Source organism: Microtus ochrogaster, chromosome 6 (genome assembly GCF_000317375.1).
Source record: "Microtus ochrogaster isolate Prairie Vole_2 chromosome 6, MicOch1.0, whole genome shotgun sequence".
Taxonomy (NCBI): Eukaryota; Metazoa; Chordata; class Mammalia; order Rodentia; family Cricetidae; genus Microtus; species Microtus ochrogaster.
Window position 1 is genome coordinate 12331052 of NC_022013.1, and position 26202 is coordinate 12357253.

The 26202-nt window shown below is 45.2% G+C and overlaps 1 protein-coding gene across 27 annotated transcripts in view; it reads right to left on the reverse strand.

Moving 5' to 3' along the window:
- Nucleotides 1-26202, reverse strand: part of Clasp1 (cytoplasmic linker associated protein 1) — a 215163-nt gene that overhangs the window by 39239 nt on the left and 149722 nt on the right. For 11 of the 27 annotated variants that reach the window (XM_013346680.2, XM_026779748.1, XM_005348275.2 and 8 more), the window contains 8 exons: nucleotides 19797-19900; nucleotides 17407-17430; nucleotides 15760-16004; nucleotides 13985-14048; nucleotides 11970-11972; nucleotides 11475-11638; nucleotides 7679-7757; nucleotides 6600-6743 (listed from right to left, as the gene is read on the reverse strand). In XM_013346680.2, coding sequence (XP_013202134.1) covers nucleotides 6600-6743; nucleotides 7679-7757; nucleotides 11475-11638; nucleotides 11970-11972; nucleotides 13985-14048; nucleotides 15760-16004; nucleotides 17407-17430; nucleotides 19797-19900 — 827 coding nt within the window. Of the gene's footprint in view, nucleotides 1-6599; nucleotides 6744-7678; nucleotides 7758-11474; nucleotides 11639-11969; nucleotides 11973-13984; nucleotides 14049-15759; nucleotides 16005-17406; nucleotides 17431-19796; nucleotides 19901-23120; nucleotides 23184-26202 lie in introns of all 27 variants that reach the window. The other 16 variants (XM_026779738.1, XM_026779749.1, XM_026779740.1 and 13 more) reach the window with 3 other exon arrangements.

Below are 26202 nucleotides of genomic sequence, written 5' to 3' on the forward strand. Positions count from 1 at the left end.
TGATTGCCCTACAGTAAAACATATGATTTAAGCATCATCCAAAATTATCTGTTTCCCAACAAATGAAGGCACTGTTAAGGCGATTCGTATAACAAAACCAACTTCAAATAGTGTGCAAATTAACTTGTACTGTTAAAAACCTTTAATGAGGTGTTAGGGAAAAACACACATGCAGAAAAAGGCGCAAGGCAGGCAGGAGACGGGATTTCAGCAAGCAAACACAGCGTGGCACGGCAGCAACAAGGCACGGATGCGGGTTTCACGTGCGGGAATTGCACGGATCTACTGCTGCATCCCACTCTTGGTTCTGCAGTCGGCCTCAAGTCTGCTCTGAACCTGCCACATGCGCTCAACAACGACTACGAACTTCTGCTTTCCCGGCCTCGGTCTCCCGAGTGCCAGGATAGCAAGGGAACAGCTGTGCACTACCGTGCCCAGACCTTGAGGAGCTGTGGATGGAACCACACAAGGCACAGGCCTTGTGCATGCTAGGCAAGCACTCTGAGACTTACTGGCTGCGCTACAGCCCCAGCCCTACTATCCCTGAACTGTCTATCTTCATGTTAAATGTGCCACTGTCTTTAGGAGACCGTATTTCCTCCTGGGATGATGTCACATAACACCACCAATGAATGAGTTCTTCATGATGCTGATTAAAAAGCAGCATCTTTTAAGAACAACAGGCCTGCAGCCCTAGACAATGTGCAAATCCTTGGCTTTGTAATATGAATATATTTATCTGAGGAAAGAAAGTACACAATAATTTAAGTTCTAACCCATTAGCCTCTTTTTCCAAATAATCCCAATGCTAAATTTAATATATATCATATAAATTAAAACTATATGTACATGTACAGATTTAGTTGGTGAGTGTGCGAATGTATGTGTGTGTACTTACAGAGGCCAGAATAGGGTGTTAGATTCCTATTATTGCATTCCTAGGATTATAAGTAGTTGTGATCCATCTAATAATGTAGGTGCTGGGATCTAAAGTGGGGTCCTCTGTAAGAAGAGTAAGTGCTCTTAACTGCTGAGTCATTTCTCCAGCCCCCTTTACTTTTAAGAACAAATTTATTATTTATCTGTGTGTGTTTGTGTATACACATGTGCACAAGTGTGCATATGTCTGTAGAAATCAGAAGAAGGCATTGGTATGGTGTGGGATGCTGTGTCTCCTGGAGCTGGAGTTACAGGTATTGTAAACCACCTGATGCTGTACTTGGAAACTGAACTCTGGTCCTCTGCAAGAGCGGCGAGTGCTCTCAGCTACCAAGCCACATCTCCGGGGCTCAAAAGTCAAACTTTGGCTTAAAGATGCTTACAAAGTACAGTCTTCTTACAACCAGATCAAAAGTGCAGAAATTAAAAATATAACTTAAGTATATGCTTTTAAAAAGATTTCAAATCTAAGTTTTATCATAAGGCCGTTATAGCTGTACACCTCACAGAGAAAGGAATTCTGCCAAGCTGGCAGACACAAATTAAACCTTGGCAAATGTTCAGGGTTGATGCTCGGCTGTAAAACTTCAGATGGGGAGAGAAGGACACAGTTTTCTCCTTTACTGAGAACAGTAAACATGCTTTTACAAAACAACTCAAGAGAAGGCATTGTGAAATCTTCAATTTTTGTGTGTGTGCGTGTGTGTACGTGTGTGTGCGTGCGTGTGTTGTGTGCCATGTGAAGGCCAGAGGACTACCACCAGGTTTTGCAGGTGCTGTCTACCTTGCTTTTTGGACAGGGTCACTCAGTGAACTGGAGTTTACCAAGCAGGTTAGGTTGGCTGTCTAGGAAAGCTTCTTGTCTCACCTCCTCTGCATGGCAGCAAACACCATAATCCAGGGAAGAATCTAACTGGGTCCTAGCTCAGATGAAGGTACCTCCCTAAGTCCTGGATATTTACGATTTTGTCTTTCTTTTCCCTTGCTATTCTATTAAATACGGCAGTGAGCTACACTCGGAAACCATTTCACTGGGAAGGTGGTTAAACACAGGCACACACAGGCACACACAGGCACACGCAGGCACACACATCATTCCATTATTTTCAGTAGCCTCACAAGAGTGACTGGTATGGACAATGTAAAGGCAGACAGGAGGGTGAGCTTGGAATTAGCACATGGGCTCCATCTACCTGTTTACAACCTTCTTCCCAGTTTCCTTCTCCAGGCCCAGAGCAGGTGGGAACTGACCTAGGAGGGGCACCCTCCCAGACGAGGACAGGGTGCGTTAGAAAGTGGGAGGGGTCACTCAGGGCTCTTTGCTGGCTCAGACAGTGAAGCTTCATCACTGGGGCCCGTGAGCCAGAAGTCAGGGACAGTGAGCTCTCAGCACTCAGAGGCTTGCTGGGTTCCTCATTTAACCACAATCCTCCCTGTGGGGAGGAGAATTCTTGTTTCCTGTGACATGAAGGGTGATCAGAGGTCAAAGTGAGACTGGGAGGGAGTCACAGACATGGTCAAGTTCAGAGTCAACTCTTCCTTTTTAGATGAGGCTATGCTGCTTCTATATTCACACACACATACACACACACACACACACACACACACACACACAATTTACATTTATTTCTCTGTGTGTGTGGTGGGGGCATGCACGTATACTACAGCATGCATGTGGGGACTGGGAAACTTGTAAGGAAACTGGTAAGAGTTGGTTCTCTATCTCCATCATGTGGATTCCAAGAATCAAACTCAGGTCATCAGTATTGGTGACAAGAGTCTTTACCTTCTGGACCATTTTGCTCATAATCATTTAGGAATTTCACCCTTCAAAGACCATTTACATACTTTTCCTGACGCAGCCAATGGCATCTTTATAATTCCTAAGTTTCTCTGCTATGTCTTCATCTCTAACATTTCTCAAAACATTTGGAAGCCAAGGGATTACCAAGCAACTGTGAAAGGTCCCTGCTAGACCACTGACAAGTGACACAATGCATTGACTCAGCATTTAGATCCTAAAGTAGGAAGATGCAATTAAATACCCGGGCTGAGCATAGGGGTGCAGCGTCTAACCCCAGCTCTGAGAAAGCTGAGGCTGGAGATCACAAACCCCAGGCCAGCTTGAGCTTCATGAAACCCTGTCTCAAGAAAAATCTAAGGGCTGGTAGTGCAGCACAGTGGTAGAATACATTGCCTAGTGTTCCAAGGGCCTGGGTTGAGTTCCAGCACCATATATGCATAAACTCACACACACAAAAAAGAAACAAGCCAATACGTTTTGTGGTAAAGATTCTATGGACTTTAACTAGATGGCCTTTCATAGATCACATGACTTCTTAAGTGCTGGAAAGAGCTGGGTCTTCAGTTTGTTTCCTAAACAGCAGCAGCAAATCCTGAACAACCCTTATACAACAGCAAATGAGGCTATAGGATCTGTTTCTTACTGTGATCAAGCCTGCCCTAGATGCCCCTGACAAGTATTATCAGCCCCTGGCAGATAACAAATAAGAACTCGGGAGAGTAAATGAGTTGCTCAGCTGCACAGGCAGAAGCCAAAAGGAGGCCAAACAGCAAACAGTTTCTATGGTAATATGCTCCACTACGTTCCACTCGCAGTGTACCGGGAAAGGGGTAGTGACTCCTGGAGTCTGCCTGGCACACTTGCACAAAGAAAAGGTTAATGTTAAAGTAGCCAGTCCAGGTAAACCGCTGGGTGTCTCCGGCAGCCTTCAACCCGCCAGTCTGGCAGGCAATACCCTTTGCATGCTGTGAGTTTGCTTTGGGTTTTGAAAAATGCCTTAAATATTAAAATACCCTTCTTTTGTCACGTGAAACATCTCTAAAAACAAAGTTACCAAAGGGACAAAAGGAATATTAAAAATGTTGAAAGCTAATGAATCTGAACTCCAAGGGCGTGCATCAGCTTAAACTCCTTCAAAAGTGCGGCTATGGGTCAGTGGCTGTGTTGGCAGCATGCATGAGGCCCTGGGTTTGATCCCCAGAACGACATAAGCCAGGTGTGAGCCTCAAAAGCACATAAACTGGGTTCAGTGGCAGAGGCCTGTAATTTCAGAACATGGAAGGTAGAGGCTGGTGGATCAGAAGTCCAACGGGGATAGATGGAGTGTTAAGAGCATACAGTGTTCTGGTAGAGGACCCAAGCAAGTCTGTGACTAGCACCCATGCCAACGGCTCAAAACTATCTGTAACTCCAACTCCAGGGTTGATGGCTTCTTGCAGACTCCAAGGGCACCTGTACTCACGCATTAATACACACAAATATACATAATTTAAAAGATAATAAAGAGGCTAGAGAGATCTATCTAACACTTGCTCCCCATCCTGCTCAGGATTTCCTATAATTCACGATGACAAGTGATTATCGTCATTAGAACCCGGGTCCTGAGAAGTACCTTGCTGGCTTCCACTCTTGGGGCACCTGTGTTACACATGATCTCCCATTCCCATAGGTGAGCACAAGCACCAAACTAGAAGTTTGCCCAGCTCACAGCTGCTGTTGTCATTGGCTGCCGAGCTTTCAGGTCATGGATAAAGGAAAGTGGATAACCGAGAAAGTGGATAACTGCTCATTAGCTCAGAACTCCAATTTATCTGTACCTGGGTTTCATCAGTCAACTGAAACCCCTCAGCCTGATGGATGGAGAGAAATCATCTCCATCCTTTTTGCTCAGAACAGAACATCCCAGGAATCACTGCTGGTGGTTGTCTGAACAAAAATGGACCCTATAGAGCCAGAGGGAGTGGTGCTATGAGGAGGCGTGGCCTTGGTGGAGAAACTGTGTCACTGGGGGTGGGCTCTGAGGCTTTAGAAGTCAAACCCAGGCCCAGGGTCTCTTTCTCTTCCTGCTGCCTGCCAATCCAGATGTAGAGCTCTCAGCCCCTCCAGCACAATGTCTCCCTGCACACCACCATGCTTCTCGCCATGATGATAATGAACTAAACCTCTGAAACTGTAAGGTGGCCCCAATGGAGCTGCCGTGGTCATGGTGTCTCTTCACAGCATCAGAACCCTAAGACAGTGCTCTTCAGGGAAGAGTCTGAACTTCCCCCTGGAGTGGCAGCAGCTGGAGTCTGTTTCCAAAAGCCTCCTAGCATGGGTAAAGTACCCAGCTGGCCAAGCAGATGTGACCTTCAGGTTGTGAGGCGAACAAGAGGCTGGAGGGCAGAGAGATGAACCCTGCTGGGGAGCTGTCAGGATGAGCACACACTAGCCTAGTTTTTTACATGGGTTGTGGGGGGCTGTCCTCATGCTTTCGAGGCAAACATTTTACTGAATGATGCATCTCCCTAACTCACAAAGCTTTTACATAAAGCAAAAGGCAACGACAGCACGTGCCGCATGTGAAACCCAATCAGAGGCTGTGATACTGGTAGAAAGAGAAAGGGGACGCGACCCAGTGTGACTCACTGCAGTTTGTGGGGTGACAATGTTCTGCGGGTATCTATGAGTAACATTTCTGGGAAGCAGAGTACTACCTAGCAAGAGATCAGCAGCCTGTGCTCCATTGCTGGATATGCTCCATATGGGGATTTGGAAGAAAGCAGGAAATAGTCCTGTGAGCCAGAAAAGTAATAAGTAATAGCTTGGTGTTAGGTGTCTCAAAAAAAAAACCCCCCATAACACTGAGGCTGGGGAGATGGCTCAGTCAGTAAAGTGCCGCTATCCAAGTATACGGGCCTGAGTGCAGATCCCCAGCACCTGGGGAAAAGCATGGTGGTCTATGTGAATCAGCCCAGCACTAGCAGGAAGGGAAGGAGGATCCCGGGAGCTCACTGGTCAGTCACCATACTTAAATTGACTAGCTTCAGGTTGAAAATTAAGGTGGAGAGAGACAGACAGACAGACAGACAGACAGACAGACAGACAGACAGACAGAGGAAGATACCTGATGTTGACCTCTGGCCACATACAATTCACAACACATGTGCATGGATGTGGGATTCCCCTCTGTATGCTGTGAATACCATTGGTTAATAAAGAAACTGTCTTGGGCCTGCACAGGGAATAGCGGTAGGTGGGGAAAACTAAACTGAATGCTGGGAGAAAGGAGGAGTTGGAGAAGCCATGTAGCCCTGCTGCCAGAGAAAGACACCGCCACGTGGTGATACACAGATTAATGAAAATGGGTTAAATTAAGATATAAAAGTTAGCCAACAATAATCTAGAGCTAATGGGCCAAGCAGTGATTTAAATAATATGGTTTCTGTGTGATTATTTTGGGGCTTAGCAGCTGGGCGGCCCGGAAACAAACTATTGGCCTCATTATAACATGCATGTGCACACACAATCTGAATTCTACCTGAATCCCATTCTACTTCCAAATCAAAGAGGGAATGCTCTAGGGTGGCATATAAACGAAGGATTTGGCTATTTTAAAGTCAGGAGTCTGCTGTGTCTTTTAAATGTTTCAGTTACATTCCCTCCCAGGCTCCTTTGCAGCCAGTGAGCCCAGATCACGGTCCCTCATCAGAGCACCTACCAGCAGACACAGAACCATCAGTGCTTTGTTATCGCCACGGTTGATCCATCAGACCAGGATGGGCAGAGGACAGAGAAGCAGAAACAGCACAGCTTTGGTGACGCGGGTGTATGGGGCAGAAGAGTCTGCAGTCTTGCTGCAGCTCTGTGAACATACCTTTCTCACGTCTGAACTCTTTGGTTCTGTAGTCCACGTTATGATTCTAGAAACAGCAAGCCTTGTTTCACTGGAGTTTACAAAATCTGTGGGATCCATCTGCCTGGCCAGAGACTCGATGTATTTCAGGATTGCGACTTTGACCTGAGAGACCAAGCGTTATGAATGTTAAGAACATGTCATAAACTGAACAGAAGTCTCAGCTGGTGGTCAACAGTGCACACCACAAGGGCAGAACCTCCCGCTTCCCTACGCTAAGTTCCCGCATGAACTGACAGCCTCATCTATATCCTTTAGATGCTATATATGCGCAGATCCTTTTTTTAAAAAGATTTATTTATTTTTATTTTATGTACATTGGTATTTTGCCTGCATGTATGTCTGTGTGAGGGAGCCAGATTCCCTGGAACTGGAGTTACACACAGCTGTGAGCCACCCTGTGGGTGCTGGGAATTGAACTCAGGTCCTCTGAAGGAGCAGCCATCTCTCCAGCCCCATTCCTAGAGTTTTAAAGAGAGTATTTCTCCCACTGGCTGGGAGGCCAAGCCAGTTCTTAAGCCAGTTCTGTGACGCATTCTCGGCCAGGTCCTGGGAGGCAGTTCCCACCTCTCCAGCTCATACTCTGACCCAATTTCTTCATTAGGTTTTGATCTCAGGAGAAAGGGACCTATCCTAGAGCCTTAGGAAAAGTCAGCGGTCGAGGAAGAGACCGCATACGACCACACACCCCTTCCTTGTTATAGTAACGAAAGCAAGTTGTCGTTACAGGTGTGACTGTCTACACGGCTCAGAGAATGTTCTATTGAAGGTATTCTAACAAAGCACTGATCCCCTAGTCACAGCATCAACTGTGTAAAGGCTGACGCACAATTGATGGTGACGACACTGTTGACAAGAACAGAATATGGCACAAGAGTTAGGCATCTGCCTACGCAAGGAACTAGTCATTTGGGACCAAGAGAAACGAGAGCATGTCCACAGAGAGCTGAACAGAGATGCTCCCAGTTATGCAGAATCTGACACATCACAAGCCACACAGGGAAAAGGGAACAAGAAAAGCAAGATGAGCATCCACTGACCTTGAGGTTTGGAGTTTGAGTCTGATCCACAATAAATCTCATTAAAATGTTGAATTGTTGATCAAATGGAAAAGAATCCCTAGGACAAAAAAAAAAAAATAGAAAAAAAATCAAAACTAAAAACCAGCTCTTATTTTTAAAGAAATTGGTTAAATAAAAGAATATAAAATTATACAATATATCCTGATACACACACACACACAAAAAGTACATTCACATTTTTATGAATGGTGCTTTTCATTTTAGATAAGTACTAAACTATATTTACATATAGAAAATTCACGGAAAGGAATATAGGTCACTTTGAGTAGCTACTTTAATACTGAAGACTAGGCAGAGAATGTGGGGAAGCAGGCAGCCTCCTGCTCCTCCCTGCTTTCTGAACGCTGCTTCCTGGAAGACTGCGGGCCCCAGATCCCACCTGCCTTCTGCTCTAGGTTGCTTGTCCCCACTGTGCCGAGGCCAAGCAGATGTCTTTCTAGTCCTGTACATGCAGGCGGTCCTCCTGCAGTCACCACAGAAGAATGTCCATGTAAAGCTCAGTGCTGGGAAGTTCTCTACACAGCTCTGGCTCTACAGACGCCTCTGGTTCAAGAAGCCCCTCCTCTTGCCTCAAGCCTGTGACTAAGCCCAGGCCCAACAGTCACTGTGCTGTCTGATCCAATCAAGCAACCCTGGGGGCTTCTGGCTAGGGAACATCAATCATTTCATCCTTAGCTGTGGCAATCACTACTGCTGGTTTAAAATTGCCTGACGGAGCCACTCAGATGTGATGTCATCCTCAACACAGGGAAGGTGAGGCCGCTGAGTCCCTGGGGCTGGGTGATAAGACTGTTTTCTTTGGACTCTCCTAAGAGACTTCCTACAGAGGTGTGGGACAGTGGCTGAGAATGCAGGTTTGAATCTCCATCACAAGAAGAAATGTTATCAAGTATTCCTAGACTGAAGTGGAAACTGAAGAACCAATACAAGAAACCTATAAAGTTTTATAAAGGAGAGCACACTACAAACCAGTGTTTTAATAGTAATCACTAATAAGGAGTAAATTTAAGCTAAGTAGAAGAGCACCTGCTTAACATGTGCAAAGTCTTGAGGGGTCCCCCTGCCCTGGAAAGTGATAAAACCGCCCCTAGAGCAACCTTATTTGCTCACCTATTTATAGGCTGGAAGCTACAGTGGGCTACTTCTGGGGCAAAGTGCACTTTAGTGGCGCTGTTTAAATAGTCAACAAGCCACAGATGAGTCTTCCCTGCTTCTGCCTCCAGCAGATGGAGACAGGTGGGTAAGTTCAGGCAGGAAATAAGCCTGTTTCTGGCACAGCTAGAGGCAAGGGAGCCAGGGAAGATTAGAAAAGTGGAGCAAGTTGCTCCTGGTGAAGAATCACTGATAAGGTTCAGTGTCCTCCAGGATCAGCAGCTAGGCCATCTTTCCAGCAGCTTCTGCACCTATCTGACCTTTCCTACAACAGCTCTGCACCCCAGCTGAGTGAGTTGGGGGAGGAACAAATGTCTTAAACATGCACAAATTTACTCAAGTTTCTGCTTTTGCTTGTGCATGTGTGTGCCTGTGAAGACGCTGAGTATCTGCCTTGATTACTCAGTTTACGGAGACTGGATCTTGAACAGAGAGCTCACCAATGCTGGCCAGTCTAGCTAAGGTTGCCCTGGAGATCGCCCACCTCTGCTCCCCAAGTTCTGGGATTGCAGGCGACCACCATGCTGGCTTGGGTTGTACATGGATTCTGGCAATCTCTCCAGTCCTCATGCTTGTGGGGAAAGTGCTAAGCCATCTCCTCAGCCTAAAATTAGGACTCTTACAAGAAAGGGTGTCAAGGAAAAATAACTAATAAGAGCTCACAATTCTATTTTCCTCTCATTGTGTGTGTGTGTGAATGAGTGGAGTGGACAGAGGTAGAGAGGAGAGAGAAAAAAAAAATCACTGAGCTACAACTAACTGTATCACCAAAATTTAGAACTGTAATCTTAATAGTCCCACCTTTCAAAAAATTGTAACGACTATTTTATTCATAAACTGACTCAAGCTGCGACACCCTGGACTAACTCGTGCTTATTTGGTCTTTACAGTGTCATAAAACATCTTTAAATATATTACCAAAATCTATGTTTTTGATTTTTTATAAAGTCTAGGAACACTAGATCCATATTTTAGAAAGACCACAAGTGGAGGCAGCTGTCAGGCTGTCAGGGACCTCCTTCCTACCTGCACAGCTACAGCTGTCAGGCTGCCAGGGACCCTCCTTCCTACCTGCACAGCTACAGCTGTCAGGCTGCCAGGGACCCTCCTTCCTACCTGCACAACTACAGCTGTCAGGCTGCCAGGGACCCTCCTTCCTACCTGCACAACTACAGCCACCAGGCTGCCAGGGACCCTCCTTCCTACCTGCACAGCTGTCTGCACAGCTACAGCTGGCCAGCCACTCTGAGGCCCCAAGGCACCGGTGCACAGCACTGGTCTTCAATTTTGCTAAAATGAACCATCCAGTGGAAGAGGACCTTGGAAGCCTTATCACAATGTATGCTACTCAAAAGGAAATGTGTGCAAAATCTGTGCAAATTACACAAGTCAGCAGGCTGAGACACCCATTGGTAGCAGAGTGCAGAGTCACAAATGCCATACAGCAGCTGCAAGCATGGATGTGTTGCTGGAGTGGCATATGCCAACTGAGCAAAACGGTGCAGGAGGGCAGGACACAACCCTACAGGGCAGTCTGAATCATAGTGGCAGACAAAAAAAAAAAAAAAAAAAAAAAAAAAGCAAAGGCAGAAATCCTAGCACCAATACTAACTGTGACCTTAGGCCAGTCAGGGTAGCTTCTGTTTCTCATTGAGAAAATCCCATTTCACCTCTGAGCTCCTTTGCTGTGAAAATCCCATGATACCTGGGATCTATCCTATGTGAGATTTGGGTTCTATGAAAGTTACTGCCCTGACAATAATGTCAAGTGCCTGGGAGTCACTTCTTTGTTCTTTTCAAAGATCTGTGAGTCTTCCTTTTGTTTATACCAAATCAGTCAGCTCACTGACATTATCTTCTGAGACCATTCACTTCTAGCCCAGGCATGCTAAGGCCCCTCAACTGCACAGCGGACACCAGGCTTCTGAAGAGCAGCACAGCCCATAAACGTTCCTGAGCCTCTGTAACAGCCAGAAGGGCTATGTTTTCAAACTCTAAACTGAGAAGTGTGGGTGTGTGCATTATTTATTTCTTACTGTTACTAGTTTATTTCTGGGGACACACACACAGTGCATGTGGAGGCCAAAAGTCAACATCAGGTGCCACCCTCAGCCACTCCTCATATTTTTTTTTTGAGGCAGGATCTCTCCTGAACCTGGAGCACCCTCCTTTCCATGCCCCCACCCCCACTCCCATGCCAGGATTATAGATTATAGGTGCAAACAGGATTCTGGAACCTAATGCTCATACAAGACTTTGGCACCAACTGAGCCACCTTTCTAGCTCCAGAACTGCCAATTTAGAAGCAGTTATGGTCCAACAAGATTTCTACATTACATATTGATATTAAATTCCGGAGGCAAATTATTAATAAACAAAGTATTAAAAATAAAGAACTTCAGAAACATATAAATGAATATCCTAAATAATCTCTCTAAATATTTTAGAAAAGCTGCCTATATTCTGCAGGCATTTATAAAGTATTGCCTACTCAGAGATGACACGGTCCTCTCCCTCCTAGACTGGTGAGACATGTCAGCCCAGAGCACGGGAGATGAGCACGGACTCCTCCAGCACCACAGCCAAGACCCTGAGTGCCCACCTGGTGACATCCAATGCCTTCTGAACTTTCGCTTGCACAGATCCAAGTAAGTCTGCTCCCATTTTCTTCAGTAATTGTGTGAGAAGGACGAAAAGCCAGTCTTGCAAGTCATCCTTATGAATGATTATAAAATCCACAAGGGTCTCCAGAAACATACTGAAAACCTGCACGAAGAGAAACCAAGCCCATCACAGCCTGCATTCAGGATCCCTCCACAGCCCGAGAACATCACAAGTGCCCGCCCGAGCTGGCCTAGCCCAGTCTTGTCACTTGGGTTAACAATGCTGGCTGCTCTCATAGTCAGAGATAGTGCACATCAGAACACAGGGGTGGGGGTGGAGGATGGGGGTGGTTGACACTTACTCTCTGTTGTGAATTCCACCGCACACCAGGGCATGCAACAAAACAAATTCCATGTTAGTGCACAGCAAAGGAATACCAGTTTCATGCAGTTTCTTTTAAGAATTCTGAAAAAGCTACAAACTGATAAAACACTCTCTTCGCCTCAATATAAACCTGTAACTGTCAGTACAAAGAGAAGTAAGTTTAATCTTGGAGGGTTTTCTGAGAGAGGAAGACAGAGAGACGGGGGTGGTGGTGTTTTGTTCTGATTTGATACTAGTCTGGTTCATTCCCTTGCATTCAACACATATCATTATAGGACATAAAGGGGCAGAAGCCTACTCAGGTTTCTGTAACCACTGACTTTTGTCAAGTAATTTGGCATGTGCTAATTTCAGATGTTATGACGGGGTTATCAGGGGAGCTACTAAAAATTCCTGTTAATTCTCATGCCACTATGTAGTTACTCTGCTTCCGAGGTAAAGCAGAGCACAGTAACGTATCTCTACGCCTGTCTCAGGGAAGGAAGTGGCACGGGACTCCCCAGGTGTGGTGCTGTGCTGGGACACCCACCCCACAGGTCGTCAGGTCTATCACAGCCACTATTCACCACCAGGAGTCTCCAGTGACAGCTCAGGAAAAAAGTCAGTGAGCTCTGAGAGGTGGGATTCCTAGCTTGGCTCAGGCAGCTAAGAAACATGAACTAAACTGAGACCTCCAACTCACTGGACAAGAGCCTTCTGATGGAAACAAATTTCCTTCTTTATCCTCACATTCTGCTTCTGAATCAGCAATCTAGAGGTAACGGGTAACAGAAAGTGCATCAATGTGAAACCATCTAACATAGCATCCCTTATGGTATAACTTACCAGCTATAGCATGCTTACGCTTTAAATCCTATTGCTCTAATACCTCCGTAAAGAACAATCTTGATGATCAGATCTTTGGTTATCTAGGTGGCCATTAAACTCAGTCTTTTGGGAATTTAAAAATGAATGCTTTGAAATGTGCTTTCTGGAAGGCCTGCATGATGATTTAGTGAGGGCTGCCGCGGGAACAAGCAGGAGGAGAGGGGCCCTGTGTTTGGTCCCAGTGCTTGTGTGAGTGCCTCCAAGGCAAGGGCCTGGATTTTCCATATCCCTAGCTCATGGCAGGAATTGAGGGAATGTGGAATGACTGGGTAGATGGGTAAATGGATGGGCAGTGAGTAGGTACATGGATGAAGAGGTGAAAAGGTGGATGGTAGGGGATGCATGGTGGATGGGTGGACAGAAGGGTGAATGCATGAGCTGATGGGCAGGTGAACAGGTGGGTGGTGGGTATTTACTACTTCAAGGACAAGCCCTATGAGGAAGCAAGGATAGGAAAGAAGAAAGAGAGCAAGTTGCTGGACTCTTTGGCCACCACAGGCTTTTTTTCTCCCAGCATCGAAACTTTAGTGCCAGCATGTCCACAATGAACTTAGTTCCTATTCATTCCCACACTCGAGCTCCTATCTCGTGTTTACCCGTTAGCCCCCTCTTGTCACCATCTCTTCATGACATCAACAGCCCTTACTAGCATCTTCCTAAACAATAGCATTTACTTAAAATACTGTTAAAAGGTGCTTTTGTAAAGAGGTCCCTTTCAGCACTACTTCTGAAAGGACTTTGTTCCACCCTTTGTATGGTTTCTCCTCAACAGTCCTTCCCAAAGGCAGGGTACCACCTAGGAGAACTCTATCCAGCAAGCTCTCGGGAACAGCCAGATTTCATCAGGGAAATAACTGAACTTGGTTTTCCAATAAAGGCAATAAATAAATACTTCCATTTTTCTATCTTATTCTATGAATACAAATTCTATGTGAGATACCAAAGTAATCATATACATCTTCCCACTACCGTAACATTGCTAAAATGTACTATATTATATCCTAGAACCTAGCACCCTGTTTGGCTAAAAGGAGACAGACAAAGATGCCTGCTGACTGGATAAAAGATTCTGTCTGATTACTTTCAGGACACTCCTTATTTGAGGCACACCTAATTGAAAGTTGACAGCCACCTAAGTCCCCGAGAACTGCACTTAGAAAGATGTTAATGAAGATACTAGGGAGCTCTCTCTCAATCCGGGGTGTATTACACAGTTCGCACAGGCATGCAGACGGACTTTACATAAGGCCTGGTTACCTTGCTGTGAGGATCAGCAAACATTCGGGTGAAAATCTCACACAATCTCTTCAATTCTACTCGACTAGAGGAAAAAATGGAAACAAATGAGTTTAAGATGTAGTATCACCAGTGTAACTAGTTATGGCTTTAGAAACCCTTTAACTAATCTTTAGTTATATAACAACAACAACAACAACAACGCCTATATCAAACGAATCATCTTATCTAATTCATGATGAAATTTAAGCTACAATCTTCAATTCATTTTAAGATGAGGAAACAGATTTAATCGCCTCCTAGAAGGGGACAGATGCAAGGCAAGTCCCCTTACTTCAGCCTACGTCTGTTTTCCACCTGCCAAGCTAACTGTGTGTGTGTGTGTGTGTGTGTGTGTGTGTCACAGGAAAACCCGTGGCAGTGAGTCCTCTCCTCCTGCCACATGGGCCTAAGGACTGAACTCAGGTTGTTGGGCTACCATCTTCCTGAGACTCACACTCCCAGCACCTTCTGCCCTGTCTCCGGCTGGGAGCTCTGCCATGGACTGAGAAGAAGAAAAGACATAGCTAACACCGAGACCAAGAAAAGTGCACACCTGCGTCTCCTAAGTCCCCTTTGCACATCAAGGTCGGGAAGAAGAGTTCTTCCTTCCTGTCCCCCTGGGACAATCCACCTTCTTCATGTGCCTGAGACACAGATGCCTCAATGATCCTTCAGTAACCTAGACATGATAGTGCTAGCAGGTTTGCACGGACAATTCAGGTGTAGCTGGTAAACACTGGGAATCCAGAAAGTGGACTAGTCAACAAACCAGGGCTTCAGATCAACCCTGACAAAGCACACTCACAGGGGTGTCTGTGCTTAAGGATCTTCCACCCAGAGCTGCAAACCTATTCAGGGTCACAATTTTTTCTTTAAAAAACCAAAAAACTGCCTTCTTTGTAGCAATGCTCAAAGGCTGTCACAGCATATTTCACGGTGTCCACACATCACTCACATCTACTTAAGATTGGTCTTTAAACCAAGAACAAATTAACAGGCTGGATTAGTGAACAAAATTTATCTTCCTCTCCCCATCCCCTCATCCTTTTTTTCTTATTTTGGGGAGGGGTGGAGACAGGATCTCACCCTGCAGTTCAGACAGACCCAAAAATACCAGGGATCCCCCTGTTTCCAATTTGCAAGTGCTGAGATTACAGGAGCAGACTAGCCACACTGAGCGGTCTTTCTATTATTTTGTGAATAATATTATTTTCATTATTTTGTGAATAATGGCAGCTTAGATATGATGAAACATTATGTAAGTGCATATTCCTTTGGTATGTGTAATACTTGGTTATCTAAAAACTGCATGAGATATCAAAGGACGGCACGAGAGATGCTGTAAAGTTGTGCTGCTGCTGCTGCTGCTGCTGCTGCGTGTCTATTTCGTCCCAGGCTCGCTGGGCACACGTCTAGGCTGTGCACACAAGTGGTGTGAGCTTACACACTGCGCTTTACCCTGAGCCTGGAGTGGACTCAGCGTTACCAATGCGAAGCTGCTTTCTGTGCCCGACTCCTCAGGAGCATCACCTAGTGCACAGACGTACACCTAACAGGAACCAAATGTCTTAGCAGCCACCTAACAGATTGCAGAGAATTTTCTAGATGTTTCCAAGCATGTGTGTGGCAGGCACTATGTCTTCCAATTGTTAGCAAGAACTCTGCAAGGGCTCTGTAATGGCAGACTCCCTCAAAGCCCTGACGAGTCTAATGGGACAGGATGTAGATCATGGCAGAGTCTCTCCTTTCCTCACCTCAGTGTTCTTTGGCTCTTCAGTAAGTTCTGCAGGCCCAGGAGCCCCTCTTTCCTTTCGGACCAGTTGGAACTAGCACAGTGATTGAGAACTTCGGCTACGTCCTCAGTCTGCCGCAGATAATGAGGAATGCCACCATTCCTGGAGCCGTAGGAGCGCTCAGAGCACACGCTGGAGGCGTCGCTGTTGGCGTCATCGTCAGAGTACATTCCATAGGGCTCGTACCTCCTCCTCACAGGCTTCTTCTGAAATGTCCCATGGGGGCGGGGTAAGGAAGAAGCGGGAAGTGGAATGTTCATGAGTCATTTACTGACAACTACGACAGTGCGAATGACATGTAAAAACACACACATCCTATGCCTGCAGATGAGGGAAGAGTCAAGGTGGCAGTATCTTGGTGTGGGAGAACCTGTTGTTTTGTAGAAAGTGTGGATATGTGTATCGGTGGCAAGGGAGATTTCTAGCAAGATGGTCTTGGGTTCTAATCCAGGTATCACTGCTGAGCAAACTGTCATTTTCTGCCTCAGTGATTCCTCTCGAGGAAGGCAACAATCCCACTCTCCAGACTACGGGGGTGGGGGGAGTTCAGTGGAACTCTGAAGGATGAGGAACGGACACACTGCAGACATGTGCACATGCTCACCTCTTCAGAGCCCAGAGCATTGACCTTAAGCGCGGGCTATGGATGCCCTTGGCTTCAACAATCATGCTTGCTTTTAAGAAGTGTGCAGGTGACATGTCTGTGGTGGAAGTAGTCTATGCAGAAGGGTCCCGTACTGCGTGAGCCACTTTAGCCAACAACATTGGTTAGTTTTATAATGCAAATAGGCTTTTTCTTTTTTTTCTTTGCCTGCATGTATGCCTGCATGCCAGAAGAGGGCACCAAATCCCATTATAGATGGCTGTGAGCCACCAAGTGCTTGCTGGGAATTGAACTCAGGATATTTGGAAGAGCTCTTAAACTCTGAGCCATGTTTCTAGCAAAATAGGTTTCTTTTTAAAGTAGAGTACAGCAGGCTATTCCTTCTTCTCTCACACCCTGAATATAAGACAGTGTGTTAAGTCCATACACAGGACAACAGTATGGTAAGGTTGGCACATACAATGTTTCCTAAGTGCAGTCACTGACTCTAGCCACACAGATAGTTTTAATCTTCAAATAATGTTAATTACTTTGAAAATCGGCTTACTCAAGACTGTACTGCCTCCTGCCCCAACAAAATTATTCATAGCGTCCTCTTTTTACCTTTGAAAACAGCTTTGATTTAGATAACAAACCATATGATTTACACTTACATAAGCCAGATGCCTAAAATAAGAAAAAAGGTGGTTGACAGATCTATTCATGAAATTATGATAAAATAGACAGAAACTGAGTTAATAAAATGAGACACAAAAAGGAGAGGGAGTAGAGAGTGACATTAAAACAAAAACAAAAAAGTACCAGAAGCATGTGAAAGGTGATGGACTCTATCACAGACAGCAAATCAGAATGCTTACCAAAAACACGTGAGACCAGAATTTCTAACTACAGCTACTACATTTTGTGCCGCTTTCAACTAAATTCTAAAGAAATATACTGAATTCTAAAGAAATATACTTGCAACAGAAAAACAAGGTTGTAAACAAAAGTGAAAGCACGGGTACCTTGCTCCTGGAGTCTCCTAACAGCTGTAGGCAGGGAAGTTTTGGAGGACGGGGAAAAAGCATAGAGAATTATGTCAGAAGCACAGGTGGGGATTGTTCTGGCAACAAAAGTGTACAGCAAACATCTCTTAGCGAACCAAAAACACAGGTCAGCAAGCGGTTTGTCTGGGGAGATTGTAGCAAACTCTCTCCGGGTGGCATTTCCTCATCCTGCCCGCTCCCCAGGCTCCTGGCTTAGGGCAGAATTCTCGACCAGATGTCCCCCACCCAGAGGCAGCTCTCTAAGTCACTGTCCATCCATTATTTGTTCCTACCCCGGGGCGACCATTCTGTAGGCAAGGATTCCCTACCATTCCGGCACTTTCCCCTTCAGAAGCAGGTCACTCGGAGAGGCCAGACAGAGTGGACAAAGGAGCAAGGGCAGCATGGACGGACTGGGACTGGGGCTCAGAGGAAGGCTCAAGTACAAGCAAAGGGCTGGTAGTCTCTAGATCCACTTTGCCTCCTAGAAATTTGTACACAGTCCCTTATGTGGGATTTAAACAACTAAGAAAATCATCTGCCTGAACTGCAAGTCCGTCTTAGCCAAGGCTGCAGCTCCATTGTTTCCCAGTCCCCTGACCACTACTTTCTCTGGTCTCTGACTGTATAAAAGGCAGATTCAGAATGCTTTGACTTGGAAAAGGAAAGCCTCACTGGATTCTGTCCCAGCTCTTGACTCTTAGGCTAAAACCACAGTTTGAGCAATACTGGGCACTCCAATACCTGCCAGAAAAAGTTCCTTCTGTGCTTAGGCTGATGAATAGAGCTGGCCAGGCTGGCTGCCTACCGGGAAAGCCTTCGGAGGTGGCCAACAGCTTGCTCAGAGAAACACATTAAAGAAAACATCTGACTGAGCAAGAACAAACAAGGCAGAGGGATGGAAGCGGGATTCACAGTAGTACCAGACAGAAAGCCATGGTCAGGTGGTACAGGCCATATTCAAAACCTCAGACTGGAAAGTAAGACTTTCCAGTAAGAACGAGTTACGTGTGTGCTCTTCTCCTAAAAGGAGAATAAATCTTAGCGCAGCAGCAGAGGGCGGGGTGCCTGTGAGACCATTCTGAAGAGCACCTATTTCAAATGCTGATCATGTGAAGCGGGCGTGGGAGGCTGCTCCTACCAGCTGGGAGGCAAGTTCACCAAAGCTGATCCCACAGAGTGTCTGCTGTACCACAGACTGAAGGAACCATGAGCATTCCCCCCATCCCAGTACTAAAATGTAGTAAGTGAAAATTCCTCCACTAGGACTTTAGATACTTAGAGACCAAACCTTAACTTTTCAGAAAATTTTCATGTATGTCCATGTGTGCATGTGTGTGCATGTGCAAGAGAGAGAGAGAGAGAGAGAGAGAGAGAGAGAAACGGAGCTGGGGGGGGGGGCGGTGTCAACCTGAGGTACCATTCCTCAAGATGCTGTTTACCTTGCTTTTGAGACAGGATCTCACTTATAGCTGAGCTCATGGACTCGGCTTGGCTGGCGGGACAGCAAGCCCAAAATATCAGCCTGTCTCCATTTCTCTGGGGCAGCAATGATAAGGCCCGCCACCACACACGGCTTTATCTATGGATTCTGGGGATTAAATTCATGTCCATGTGCTTGCATGACAAGTACTCTATTTACTTTATTGATCCATTTTCAGGGGTGGGGGAAATTCCCTAGCTCAGAATCACACAGCAGCATAAACATAACTTTCAGGTCTCAAACTCTACTGTCCGTTGTTATAATGATGCGTGTAGACTGTGCTGTCGAAGCCCCTACAGCAACGGAGGCAACAGGATGGAAAACAGGAAATGCTGTGGGAAAAGAAGCTATGGTATACAGAAAACAAAAGAGAGAGCTTGATGACATGTGCGAAGCCCAATGTCATCAAAATTTCCTGAGTGCCAAGAAGCATGCATGGGTGAGGTTCTTGATACTGCTCGCTCCTGGAAGGCTGATTTCACTGTGTGCTGTACGAGTGTGTGAGAGAAAAATAGCTAACTTTACCTAACCTTTTCCCTTCTCTGTGTGTGTGTGTGTGTGTGTGTGTGTGTGTGTGTGTACACGCAAGCATATATGCACGCTGGACTGAGAGATTTCAAGGGTCTTCCTTGATCTCTGTCTCTCACTCAAACGCGTAGATTGCCAATGTATAACCTAGCAGGCCAGCCCTGAGCATGGTAATCCATGTGGGTCTGGTCCTCACCTTTGCTTGTGCTCTGACGGGTGAGCCACCACCCCAGCCCTATTCACACACCTTTTGAAGAGTGTAAAAGATGACTCAGTCACCTGATTTGAGGGCAACTTTGTGTTAAGACAGAAAACTATGTTTGAGCAACTGTGACTCCATTCTTTCTGTGCCTCTTACCAGCGCATCAGCCACGGCAGCTTCTAGGTCTGTGCTGGTGCTCAATACTCGCATGGCATTCACGGAACCAGGGATTCTTCCTGACTGGCCCAGCCCAAACCGATCTATGTGAAAACAAAAGCAGGACATGTGTCAGCCACGCGTAGCTTCGCAGTTCCCGGCAAGGAACAAAAGAGAGCGACAGGAAAACTCCCAGCCGCTGCGACCTGCACCGGGCGGGCGCTGCGACCTGCACTGGGTGTGCCTGCCAGTGGTAGGCTAAGGTGCTCGTATCTAACACAGAGGAGCCACAGGCAAGTGCTTTCCCCTCTTTTTTCTTTTTTTTTTTTTTTTCATTTTTCAAATGGAGCCTGTTTTGGACATTTTGTTACTGAAAAGGCTCAGGCAGAAGATAGGGACTGGACAGCAGGGAGCCGGGCTCTGGGTTGAATCTTATAATCTACTCAGCTCTCCTTCTAGAGGCAAGCACCCTTGTAGTTTGTTTAGCTCAAGTACACTTCATGGCTTGGGAAATAAGATGTAAGGCAAAGTGATGGAAAAAGTTAAAACTTGAAATAAATTATTAATTGATCTTGGTACAAATTTTCCCTAGTGTTATTATTTAAAGATCAACTTACTAAAATTATTTAATAATCACCATAAAAATCTAATGCCTTCTTTTCAAGAACAGTCATTTAGAGATCATCAGTTTAACTTTCACATGAGTCCATTGAAGGATTTCTGAATGATGAACTTTATATAGATAAGGCAGAAGAATTCTGTTATTTTATTACATTATTTATTTCGATTATATTATTTATTATATATTTTATTATTATTTATGTTCTATTTTATTATTTATTATATTATTTATATTATTATATATAGATAAGGCAGAAAAACTTAAGATAAATGTTAGAAATTTAAATAATTATACTAAAGTTCTTTTTAAAAGTTATATTTATCTATTTATTTGTGTGTGAGTGAGTGGGTGTGTACACCACACAAGTGCTAAGAGCACAGAAAAGGGCGCCAGATGCCTTGGAGCTGGAGTAGAGGCACTGGGGAGCTGCAGAACATGGGTACTGGGTGCTGGGTGCTCTTATCTGCCATCCCAGAGCTGCTCCTCGGGACCCACTGAGTCAGCCTAGCAGCTTTCCTGAGAAAGTGCTAGAGCCCGACACTGCGACAGGGGGATGCCCGTGGAAGTTATACATTCCAACACGGCTCACTCTCCACGGATGAGAGGTCTAGTCATCAAAATTCTAATATGTGGAAACTTTTAGAAGAAAATGTGTTAAGATAAAAAATATGTTTTCCCAGAGTTATACAGAAAACACTATTTGGACAAGGAAAAAACAAACCTCTTTTTTATAAATTTAATAATTTATAAAATTATTATAAAAGTGTATACAATATAATACAGCAATACAGCATTTAGAATAAGATATAATATTTATTTCTACAGGAATTGATCTTTCTTTTGAAACTGCATTTTAATTTATTCACTATTATGTGGGGAGGTGCTATGGCACTCATATGGAAGTCAGAGGACAACTTGCAGGAGCCACTTCTCCTTTTCCATTGTGTAGGTCCCAGATATCCCATTCAGGCTGGCAAGCCACTTGCTGAACCACCTTGCTGGGCCCAAGGAATTGGCTTTCTTTTGAAATGATATATTTAAACATTTGGACAGGGAATAAGACATCGTCTACAAAATTAGTGAAGTTTAGTTAGCTTTTGTTAAAAGATCACTTTCAAAATATTTTACCCTTCTACTACCACAGGCAGGGAAAATAATTTACACACTGCTAGTCAAAAGACTCGTACACAGTCACAAATTTTTTAATAGAAAAACAGAAACCATATGTCATACTATCCCCTTTTTTAATGCACTTGCTGATGATTGCAAACATCATCTCATCAGATTTCGGGGATGAGTTGCTGGGCTCCGTGAACCACGAAGACCACGGACAGTCATCCGTGTGCTCATTTGTTAGAATGTGAACAGGGACAGAATTGAGAGGTCTGGGCATGCTGTTTTGTAAGTAATTTTGGTTCAAGTCTTTTTTTCCATTAAAAAAGGGTAGATAGCAGGGGATTTATGAGGAACAAATGAGTAATTCAGTTAAAGCCATTTAAAAGTTACCCAGCATAAACATAAAGTCTTAAAAACAAACAAAAAATAAAAAACAAAACAAAACAAAAAAACACAAGTAGATTTCATGCCAGCAACTCTTATTCCAGGGATAATATTGGATCTTTTCAGACAGAAAATTAAAACTTTCTAAGAATAAAGCAAGGACTCAGTGCTTCCCAGATGCTTACAGCTTTGCCACACACAGCAACTGTCGGCCATCTGATAAAGTGGACACTGTGACCTGTGGATCTGAAGGGGACATGCTTGTCTAGATCACCAGGCAAAACTCTGCAGTCCATACTCACTGTTCCAACGTTATGATAAAGCGGTTTTCCAAGGGATGGATCCAGAGGCCTGGCCCCTCAGCCTGGCCCTAGTTCTTAAGGAGACGTTTAGTCAGAGCCCACATGGTGAAAACATGCAGCTGGCTCCGTTCGGAAGAACAAAAGGGCACAATATTCGCTGGATAAATGGGTGAGCATCGGCACCATCAACAGTGTGTGAATTAGTAGAGCATGCTGACTCCATTGAGAAACGAGCCATTAGGGGTGTTAGTGTGTGAAAATGACCCAGTTAATTTATGGTGGCATATGGATGCATCTTTAGACACTCACTCTCTACTCCTGTGGCCAGTGGGTTTTGTTAAGTGAAGGTTTGACAGGTTTGGAGTTCACAGGCAATGAGACTAACCTCTTGCACCTTCAGGGCCTGGATCCTGACCTTGCTTTCCCAAAGCTTTCAGGGTATTGTATTTTCCTATGTGTGAATGACGTATGCTGTGATCTAGGTGTGTGGAACTGGCAGCTGACGCTAACACCTCAGCACCTGACAGAACGCTGGAGTAAGGACTGTGGAGAGGAAAGACTGCCGGGTGGTAGCAATCCCCTCCCCACGGGGAGGCCGGCCTAGTGACACCACTTAGGGCTGGTCTTTTCCTGGGAAGGGGGTGTGAGGAAGGAAGGAGTACTTCCTTGATTTTTGTTTCAATGTAATATGAATGCTAGAGAAACAATGCCAAACAGGCGACCGAGCATCAAGCCTATGAACAGAACCATAAACATTCAACAACTCAAAAAAAGAAAACACAGGAGGGCGAACATGAGGTACACACATGCCAAGAGCTAGCCAACACGATGACAACAGAGGCTGACGTGGGGGTGGGAGGACGGATGGAGAAGCTGATCATGCAGTTAGCACTTGTTCACCTGACTGCCCAACAGATTCAGCAGTGGAGAGAGCACTAGTGGACCTGGAATGACGTCGAGAGGCTGCAGGTAAAAGGAACGGCAACACCCACAGGGTTAACACACAAGTACCAGAGGAAATGCGGGGCTGCTACCACACGGCCGCGCTTCTCATGAAGAAATGGTGCTGGATATGAATGGACAGCAGGACTGGCCCCCACCCTGCATGGTGGTGGCTGGCCTCACACAGCTCTTACACACACAGGCATGACAGAGGCACTCGTCACAGTGCTTCGTACTAAGGACGCACTGACAAACTCAGACTCCAGGTTTAGATTCACACCACGAAGCTTCCACCAGCCATGATGGAAATAAGCCACATGAAGAGCATCAGGCGCCAGCGCCATCTGAGCCCAGGGTGCACAGCGACAGATGGATCACTAACTCAGCTCACGAGATGTCACTGGTATGTGATGCATATGCCACCATGCACCAAAAACAAAAGCGAGAGGTTCGTAATGTTATCTCAACAGGAACTCATGGACCACGGGAGCTCAACACCTGCATCTGACCAGTAGAAAGGCTTGGTGTTTTCTGCAGAGCTACCCTAGTTATCAATGTACCTGTCTCACTGCTGGGCATCCACCAGCAGTGAGTATAGAGGCCCTTGGAGACGCAGAGCGGTAGTCTGAGCACCATTTCAGAAACACAAATGGCAGGCCTGCCTGGCTTGGCCACAGCCAGCTGTGGCCCTTGGTAATATACTAACCGTCGGTTTCTCTCGGGTTCTTCATCTCTAAAGTGGTGTCAGTCACAGTACCTACCTCTTACTGGTCATGGAGAGTGTTAAAGGGGACCACACACCACTGCCAGCACACAGCAGTGCTGGTGACAGCATCAGCACTAGAGGGAGCAGTAAATGTCAGGGAAACTTACATGTAGGATAATATTTTATGAGTATTTGTAATATGTTTATGAATTCATCAACCTGAGGAAATGGATCTTAAGTTCCTTCCTTGTAAAGAGTAACTTATGCATGAATGTTTTTTTCTAATATTTATTTATTATGTAGACAATATTCTGTCTGTGTATATGACTGAAGGCCAGAAGAGGGCGCCAGACCTCTTTACAGATGGTTGTGAGCCACCATGTGGTTGCTGGGAATTGAACTCAGGACCTTTGGAAGAGCAGGCAATGCTCTTAACCACTGAGCCATCTCTCCAGCCCCCTGTAAAGAGTAACTTAGAGAAGTAAATATGGAATAAGAAACTGGTCTGATGTTCAGATGTCACAGGCCCAGATAATATTCAGCTACTCATTTAGTGAAAACAACAGACGATGCCTGCTGCCTTTCAATGCTCTGGAAAAGCCAAGGTGTTATATCACAGAATGCTCACACATTTAACAAATCACTGAGAGGTGAAACCCTTTACCTCCTCCATTGTTCGGCACACATTAAAATTCACACATTTATTGACAAAGCATCAAAACCTCTAACCTCCAGCGAAAGTTTATTTCTAAGCTCATGCACTTTAAAAAATATACACCCTGTGGTAGATTGATATAAAAATATACACCCTGTGGTAGATTGATATAAAAATATACACCCTGTGGTAGATTGATACAAAAAGAACACATTACCTGGTCAAGCAATAAAAATTTTAGAGGCTTGAAACAAGAGAAGGGAAAATCCTCTTTTTGGAAGATCAACATACAAAGCATTGAGATGACGTGTCTAAAACAAGACTTACCACTTTCCTAGGTAAGGAAGGGTTCCTTGAGACCAGAGAGACCTGCACAGTTCTTAGCTATCACATTAGAGCTCTATCTTGATGCTTACATTGGAAATGGATTTAAGCAATACTTGATCTGTCTGTAGGTTTCTTAAAATGTATTTCTTTGGTTTGGACACAATACTCTACAGAATGTCTGCTCTGTAACGACTCTCTGTTGAATTCCCAAGTGAACAGCTAGCAATAGAATACACAGAGGACTCACTTCTATCAAAGCCTGACTTGATTGGCAGCAGAGTTCTAGAAGCTGTAATTTCACTTAGCATTAAGATTACTGAGAGGCTTAAACACAGTGTTACAAACTTAAAAACGGCAGGTACAGTTGGCAAACTGTCCACAGCTTCCACGCCTGGAGATTCTGAATATGCTTTCTGTCATTAGTACCTGAAGAACACAGTACAACAACCACTTACATAGCATTTACATTGTGCTTAATATTATAAATAATTCAATGATGATTTAAGTGTATGGGCAGGGAGGCATGGGGAACATAGCCTGTGTTTAATCTCCAGCATTTTATAAAATAGACTTGAGCATCTACAGGCAGCCTTGCAACCAACCCCCTGTAAAGGCAGAGAGAGGTCTGCATTCACTGAGATACATTACCTTTCTCCTCTCCCTTCTCTCCTCTCTCTCTCTCTTTCTCTCTCTCTCTCTCTTTGTTTCTCTCCTTCCTTTCTCCCTCCTTCCCTCCCTCCTTCTTTCTTCCTTTCTTTTTCCTAATGAAGTCTGGCCTGTAACTAGTGGGAAGTGATTGTGGAGACAAAAAAGAAAAAGAAAGCGCTCAGGGATATGGAGCAAGCTCGCACAGGACAGCCGCTTTCTGGGAGGCCTCTCTGAATCCATGGGTCCTAACTCCAAGACTGGAAATCAACGCTTCAGTAAAATCTCTTAGCCCTTTTCTCTGTGTCTAACCCAGAAGAGACTTTACTACAAAGCATCGACCACATGGTTGAGCAATGTGAGAGACTCATCAGAACTGCTTTTGAAGAAGGCAGGCTGGGAGTCAAAACCGCACCTGGCTATTCAATGTAGGACTGTTACAATCGGGCTCGGAGGCTGATGATAAGGGTGCTTGTCACTCAGTGTGAGCAGGGACTGAAAGCACTTGTGCCAGCTGATGCTTCAAATGGCCCTCTTGTTATTCCTCTGGACACAAGTTTGGGGCCCAGATTTAACCCAAGGAGGTAAAAGGCATGGTCTAAAAATGCAGGGAGCCAGACAGGACCGCCATTGCAAGATGGCACCACATCCTGTCTTGCCGGTTATACTCCATATTTGGCGATGCCTTTGAGAGCTGCCTGTCCCCC